Genomic DNA, 8,342 nt, shown 5'->3' with positions numbered 1-8,342 from the left:
GATAGATAGATAGATAGATGCTGTGCTCTGCAAATGTATCCACACCGAAATTCAGTGTGTGACAGAGTCCTTTCTCTGTCCTTTTCTGTTATTGTGCTCTGTTATGTTTCGGTACAGTTGCTCAGAGCGGATGTCTTCCCTTCAGCCCTTAGTCTTGCATCAGTTGCTCTCTCTCTCTCTCGCTCGCTCGCTCTCATTCTTTCTGGGCCACTGAGTTTCAGTTATTTCCTGTCATCCTAAGCCCCGTTCAGACCTTTCCACTACATTTTTTAAACATCAATTAGATAAGTCCCACTATCAACACAACAGCTGACTCCGTGTTATAAATGTCCTCTCAGAAGATGTCACCCTTTGACAACAGCTACCACTGAATTAATGTAGCTACAGTACAACCCGCCTTGTGCACAAGTTAGATTAGTTTCACCCTGTGAAATTACACAAACATTGAGCCAAGTGGCAAAGCATGGGCGAAACAGATAATGCAACTCACATTGTGGTTGTTTTTCCGGCTCCATTGTGGCCAAGAAAAGATGTGATCTGATTCTCGTAGAAGTCCATGCTCAGGCCGTCCACGGCGAGCTTCTTTCCAGTCTTGTAGATTTTAACAAGATTGCGGATTGAGACCCCTGCGTTCATGTTTGGTGGTGGTTTCTCCAGGTACTCTTTAGACACATACGTTCATAAACACACACATATAAAACAGAGAAACGAGAATAGAAAAGAACTTTTTTTAAAGGTAGAAATATCTTTTAAAGACAAACCATGATCCAAATGTAAACACAAGATAACAACACAATTACACTTAGATAATATGGTGGACAAACACAAAATGTTACATTTCCTCTCAAAGTTTTAATTATGTGCAGTTTGTGATTATTTCTTTAATTAATGTTGTCAAAAATACTGATTGGGCCTTTAAAAAAAAGTGAAAAGAAAACACTGCTGAGCACTAAAAAACAAAAATAACCAACCCTGAATGTTAATTGGAAATTGTTTTATTAACAAGTTCCTATCTTTCCTCACCTTTTTTCCACCACAATGCGCCAAGCTCTATTATCACCCTATGTGACAAATAAGGTGCTAATGTTTGTTTGCGACCCATCACAATTAACTTACTCCCCAATTAACTTGAGAATCTGACAAATACATAATAACTGCAGTTACACAGCACAAGTGAGAAGTGAAAGTTTTTATGGCAGTTTACCGTTATGCACAGTGGATTCCTTCAGCAAGTCGGGGTCAACGTCGGTCACTGAGGGTGTGCCACACCAATAGGATGCAGTGACAGGGAAGTACCATGGCTTAGGGATTCCATACTGGCCTGGGATCAAGCGTGCAGAACATTACTCACAGTTTGGCTCGAGGGAATATGGTACTTTACAGTGTATGTTTCCTCTTGACAGCCTGGCACGAATCCTGTCTTCTTTTAATTAGGGTCGATGAGAAAAGCATTAAGACTAGCCTCTTAAAGTAGCTGCATTAGCTAGTTATTCACACTGAGGGGAGTGGATTGCATCCAAGAGGACTAAAATAAAACACCAAATTTGAGTATCTTTCCATCTTTTCTAGTTATGGTAGTGGTAGAGAGTGTACAAATAACATAATAGTAATTAATCTGCTTAAAAATTAATACCTGGAAAGACATTCTCAATGTACCAGGTGAGCACCCAGTAAAAAGCAGCATCAAATAGCATCATGATGATGGACACGATGAAGGTATAGCGTTCTCCTTCTTCTGGACTCTTGTTAATGTTGTACCACTGGATACCGATGCCTTGCTCCTCATACTTGGAAAAGTTCTCGCAGCCATAGCCAAAGGCCACACATGACAATAAACTCTGAGAATGAAAGATGTAGAAGTAAAGAAGTAAAAAACATCCATTAGTTAAACAAGTAGTAAGTACCTTGATTAGAAGACTGACACCACTCTCATGCCTGTACACTAAATATGCAGTTGGATCCAACAGCTGGTTATCTTAGCTTAGCATAAAGACTAGAAATATGTGGCACAAAATGGTCCGGCACATAACATGAACAGATTCTGTTAGCTTTGGACAGGTCAACAGTCAGACTAGCTGTTTCCCTCTGTTTCCAGTCTTTATGCTAAGCTAAGCTAACCAGATGCTAACTCCTCCAGCAGTGTCCTTCAGTGTCCTTAAGCAAGATACTGAACCCCAAATTGCTCTTGATGCTGTGCATCAGTGTATGAATGTGTATGACTGAGTTAATATCTGTTTGCGATGAGGCTTTGCCTTCACTGTATGAATGGGTGAATGTGGCATGTAGTCTAAACCACTTTGAGTGGTCGGAAGACTAGAAAGGCACTACATAAGTGCAGTGCATTTACCATTTACTAGCTCCTAATTTAACGTACATTATTGTACATTTTCTCGTATAATTCTCAGCAAGAAATGGAATACATGTAGTTCCCAAAACACCCTTAAAGTAATAAGTTATTGCCTTAAAGAATATTTCATGATACATTTGGGAAAATTAATAAAACGTTCTAGCCTTCGGTTACTAAATTCAGCTGATGACTTAATCTTAATAATTAATCTAAATAAAACATAAAATAATAATTAAGACAATACAGCTACTATCCAAGGTCACACCAACAACTGCTCCATAAACTGTTGCAGCAGACAGAGGAACAATATCGACACAGGCATCAGCTGGTGTAACTGCTGTGTTGCCTTTGTGAACATCTCTAATGACTTTAAATTCAGACAAAAACGATGATGGAGACTAAAATGTGTGTGCTGAAAACTAAGATTTGTTGGATCTTTCATACAGTAGGAAATGGCAAATGATGCTTTGCCCATGAGACATCATCTGCCATGGCCTATCACTCTACATTGCCATGTTGCCTGCCAGCTGTTTTATCATGCCTCATTTGCTCACAGCATTTTCACTCCGGCAGAAGCATTTGCTGAAGCTTCAGAGACAAACCATCGTGGATACTGTCTACCCGACGCTACATTACCATGCAGAGAATCTGAAAAGCTCTGCAGTGACGCCAAACCTCTAGCCCGGCTGCTAACACCTCTGGCAACTTCCTGTGTTGTCCTCCACTGCCCGTCTACCGCCAAGCAATCAACAGTGAGTCAGTGGATGAGGGGTGACAGCAGGGCTAGTGGGCACCCATCCTTGACCTCTGCATGAACGGCTGACAAAACGACAGGAACCTCCTTTGGCTTTTGAGAAAAGGGCATGAGTTGGGAGGCAGACAAAACAAGCCCCCTCTATTGAACACATGTCAACACTGCAGATTGAGCCACCTTTCGGCTGGCTGCAGACAAAGAGCATTGTTAAGAGGAAGAGTAATCAGGGTTCCAGCTCAGAAGTCATTTTGCAGGACATTTTTGACAAATAGAGCAGGAATGACGGACAGGATCATAACAGAGACAAATGTGTTTCTGTCTGAAGTCTTACATGAAAATGTCAGAGTACAAACACTGTCTGTCTGAAAACTGTTTCCCAGAATGAACTGGATTTTGAAAAACAAAGAGGTCGATAGAGCTGTGGTAATTAGTCCAGCAACAAATTGGTCAGTTGACGGAAAATTGGCAGTTATTTTGATGATCGATTAATTCAGTAAGTCATTTTTCAAAATGACTTAAAAGGAAGGATTAGCAACTGGAATATCTTTGGGTTTTGAGCTGTTAGTCAGACAAAACAAACACAAGCAATTTGAAGACATTATCTTAGGCTTTGGGAAATTGTACGGACATTTGTGACAATTCTCTGCCATTTATAGACCAACAAAGGGACCTTTGTTGCATGTCATTCCCCTTCTCTTTCCCCTTGTTTCCTGTCTGCATCCAAAATGTGTGCTAATATACAAAAATACTTCCCCCAAAAATTTTAAATATAATAAAATAAAAAGTAATTAAAACATCAGACAAAAAGCTGTAAGTCAGCTGCCAGATGTTGCAAAAAGCATAGATCAATTAATGTATTTCAGCAAAGGAAAACCTGGAATGTGCTAAATGATTTTGCTGGAATTACCATTTTTCTTGAACTGAATTTCCTCGGGCTGAAAGATTGATCTCTTGTCTCTACCTAATTTAAAACTACAGGTAAAAGAAAGGAGAAAACAGTCTAGTACAGTAGATACTGTGAGTAGCTGGATCATGACTATGCCATGTCTTACAGTGTCCCTCTGTTACACTGCCTGTAGCTCTCCTTTGGCACATAGCTGCAATCAAAAACTGTTCATATAAATTCAGGGGATCTTTTGAAAATTCTGTTCCGATTAAAGACTTCATTATCAAGGACAATGTGGGGGAGAATTTGTATGCCTTGGCACATTGTAGTTTTATCTGAGCTGGGAGAGAGAGAAACCTCTACACACACAGACACACACACACACACATCTCTGATAAAGTGTAAGGATGAACTGGATAGTGGTTTGGTCAGAGGAACATTGCTCATGCTAATTAGAGGGCTAGAGGGCTATCCATCTAGTTGGAGCAGGGGAGAAAAATCTCAGCGCCAGGGGAGGACCTAGCAATGGCACTTTGTGTAGAGATTAAATAAGGTTTGCAGTGCTTTATATGTAAAATGCCTACCTAGCCTGCATGCATTCTGTAAAAGGAAAAGGACTGAAAAGTTTCCTAAAGGGTAAGAATGACATCACTTTAAAGGACTTACTCAAAGACAAGCAATTTCAGCAGGTATGTTGGCACTGCTTGTTGGCAAAAGCAAGGTTTAGAAAGTCTCCAAGGATGACATATGAAAGCAGAAGTGACTTCTGTCAGGTGCCAATGTAAGATATTATTGACTGCCACTGTTTCAATTTGATAAATAAGAAACATGAGGCTATTTACCTTGGCCACCCACACCTGATACTACATTGTTGAAATTGACAAACAAGAAAACATGACCTGATTTAAATTCTGAGAAGATGCACCTGCACGCACGGAAATGAAGGTTCAAGATTTTGTGTGTCTTTGTCTGCAGAAGGGACAGCTTGAGGACAAATGATACAGGCACTGCCATAAAGGTCACACAGGAAGGCTACACTGAAAGTTGAGCAATGCTGTACTATTTATCTTTATCCCTTAAAGGATAAGAGAAAATCCCCAACTTCCTCGCTGTGTGTCTGCCCAGTGTCTTCTTTTATGTAAATGTTTCATGTTTCTGTCACTCGAGTATGTCCAGGTTTAACAAAGTTCTTTGTGCTTGGCCCAAAATACTTCCGAACAAATGAAAAAGCAATGTGCAATTTCACTGGACCTATAAATTTATCTTGCAGCCACACTTCACACTTCATTATCAGGATAGTTGTGCAGGTATGATAAAGGCAAATCTCTTCCAGATATTATTGACACTGGGAGTAAATTCCCTTCATTTCATTGAACCAGCACCGATCAAATTAGGCTTGTGTCTGTTTGGATTTAAAAGGAAAAGGATACGGAACAAAGGACTGTGATTGCCAAAGTGTGATTATAGTGGCAAAAACATAACCAAGGAACATCACTCAAAATAGCCCTCGAGTATGATAAAAGCAGGGGAAGATATTAAAAACCATGCCAAAGATGGACTTACCACAACAACCTTGGCCTGGAAACCCATGACATCCCTCCAGGCGTAGCAAAGGACGTGCGGCAGGTAGAGGACAAAGTAGATGAGGCCACCACACGCCGCTGCTAAGTTGGCCTTAGAGAAGAAGACGCTAATGAAGAAGCACTGAGTGATGGTGGCCAGGCAGAACACCAGCAGGAAGACAAAGATTACTGAGGGGTCGCTGTATTGCAGTACTTTGCCATACTGTGAAAAAAAAACAGATGAAAGACAATTTATGTGAAAAGGGTCCCAAAAAAGTTTGAGGTTTGGTTGCAGATTATTTATCAAGGAAATTCAGAAAAAGTGATTATTATAGCTGATTTTTAGAATATAACAGGCAGAGTAGAAGAGTTCTGAAATGGTTAAAACATCTGGTGTATCAATATATCAATATTTCTGACACACCTGAACAATTTTCTGGTTGACTGATATTCTGTTACATAATCTGAAAGTCATTAAATATGTCACTCTTTTAGTCTGCCCGTTTGAAGGAGGACCCTTCTCTAATTTTAGTGAGCTACTTGTGAATCCATCCATTCTCCCACATTACACCATGATGCTGATGTTCTTTCTGAGCCTAATTCAAAGAGGCACTTGAACTGTTAGGATAATGGTGCTATTGTAATGGATGCAATTATGATTAAAAACCTTATAGAGGACACTGTTACATGGAGCTGTAAGAATGTTCACTATAGAAACTCTTCTAAATTTCACAGACTAAATGAACTATTCAAGAACAACTGTGTTGGCGTCAAGTAAAATGATCTCATTTTAGTGCTGAGGTTTCTCTTCAAATAAGCATCTTCATTATTTTAAACAAAAGCCTCATTAGTCCAAGAGGTTTGAGGGTCAAAACTCTCCAAAAGTAGTGTTGGGTCCTCCTTGAATCATTGTTAAATTAATTTTTTCACCTTCAGTATAAGTGCAAGTAGGATAGCACTGACGGCCAGCGGCAGCGCACTAGACACTGCCCAGCTCAGCCAATAGATGCAACTTCTCAGGCCCATGATCCTCACTGTCTCCTTAAGCCTGGCCTCTTTCTCTGCGACGACACCCTTAACGATCATGGCCACTGAGTAGATCCAGGCTAAAGTCATGTATAACGGGAGGGAGCGGGCCAGAGTCCGGAGGAACCTGACGGGTGGAGGAGCCAGACCAGACAGGACAATGATCCCGTTTACATCTGGTACAAATATATAACCTGTATCTGGATACCTTTCCTGGATAATGACATCTGATCCCAGACCTTTATATTCATACCAATATTAAAAGATATAAATTAATATTGGTTCTCTTGATTCTCCCCTTCTTATAAATGTATCTCAATAAGCAATTTAGGAAGGTGGAGAAGGTCAGCATTAGGCTTGCTTGAGGTAGCAGGAAAAGGCAAAATTGGGTAACCTCTAAACTTGTTTGGTTGATTTTCATTAGCCTATCATTTGGCCATTTTGGGGCAGAAGAAACAAGCAGTAAAAACAACAATGACATATTATTAGCAAGCTTATATATACAAACATTAACAAACATTCGGTAACAGATATGGAGCTACATTAGCATGCATTTGCAGTAGGGAGGTTAAGACACCGACCATGAATTGCAACAGTGTGAATCTGGCCCAAGGACCTATATTGCAGCTCTCGTTCCTTAGTTTCCTGTCGTCTCTCCATTGTTGTATCTAATTAAGGCATTAAGTGCCCAAATCATAAGTAAATAAATCAAACGTTAATTTTGAGTTACCTCAAATATTCACTCTCCTATTAGCTCAGCTTTGCTTTCCCCTACTCCTGAGGGAAATAGCTGGCTCTTTAGCTGCTAAATGTTCCACTATGCTCACCAGATAGTAGCTAACGTTGTCTGTCTGCTGTTTGTTGCTGGGCAGGTAGCATACAGTGGGTTTTTTTGAGAGCTTTCTTGCTGAGAAAAAAAGCTGTCCACTGGTGGAGAAGGTGCTGATGAGAGCTGTGAGACTGAACCAAAACAGTAAAGCTGCTGGACACGAACCCAAATGAAGAGCTGACAAGACTCCATAGAGCTGAGAGGAGGGGGGTAATTCTTTGTGGGTTTATCAACCCGTTTCAAGTGTACACGGTCATTTGATCCATTTTTAATATATAAATATTCACTATAACTGCTTAAAGAAAAACTGTAGAGTGCATTTCCACCTGGCTAGGATTTTATCACACTGCAGTCCATAAGAGTTATGATTACAATGCACTCTGCATGCATTTTTCCTTTCCCAGGGGAGATATTTAAATACAGATTTTTGTTAGTACCAGGAGAAAAATGGCTTTAAGTCTGTTGGCAACTGACAGACTTTTCATTATAGTGGCACTTAAAATCCCAAACACTTGCAATTGACAGTACTCATGTAGCAAGTGTAATACAGGTATGCCATTTTTCAGAGGAAAAATTACAATAAGAATAGTAATTACAAAATGTTTACTTAATTCCAAGTAAAAATCCTACCATCAAAAGTGAATGAATGAATTTGAATTTGCGTAAGCCTTGCCAAATGTACCAAAGGTATCAAAAGTAAAGGTACTGATTATGCAGGTCAGGTTAATGTGTGTAGATTATTCTCATAGATGTTTCAGGTGTTAAATAGAATAGACAGTTTAATATTATTATATTAAATATTATGTAAGTATTTATTATACCACTAACTAAGTAACTATAGTAAATATGTTGAATAACAAGTACAGGTGTGTAGGACTGGGGGAAATAGGGGTCAGAGTATGCAAGTCCTGTGAGGAGAGCCCACAAAAGCCCCGTTT

The 8,342-nt window shown here is 39.8% G+C and overlaps 1 protein-coding gene across 1 annotated transcript in view; it reads right to left on the bottom strand.

Moving 5' to 3' along the window:
• The window catches only part of LOC118337755 (phospholipid-transporting ATPase ABCA1-like), a 177,729-nt gene that overhangs the window by 122,540 nt on the left and 46,847 nt on the right, over positions 1-8,342 (bottom strand). The window contains exons 16-19 of the mRNA XM_035674855.1: positions 5,551-5,772; positions 1,634-1,838; positions 1,205-1,321; positions 491-662 (exon numbers count right to left, since the gene is read on the bottom strand). Of these exons, the coding sequence (XP_035530748.1) occupies positions 491-662; positions 1,205-1,321; positions 1,634-1,838; positions 5,551-5,772 (716 nt within the window). The remainder of the gene's footprint in view (positions 1-490; positions 663-1,204; positions 1,322-1,633; positions 1,839-5,550; positions 5,773-8,342) is intronic.

This window comes from Morone saxatilis, unplaced genomic scaffold, assembly GCF_004916995.1.
Source record: "Morone saxatilis isolate NCDOM2014 unplaced genomic scaffold, NCSU_SB_2.0 Contig4, whole genome shotgun sequence".
In the NCBI taxonomy this organism is placed as follows: domain Eukaryota; kingdom Metazoa; phylum Chordata; class Actinopteri; family Moronidae; genus Morone; species Morone saxatilis.
Note: the sequence above shows the minus strand (reverse complement) of the source record. Positions and strands in the feature narration are given on the sequence as shown.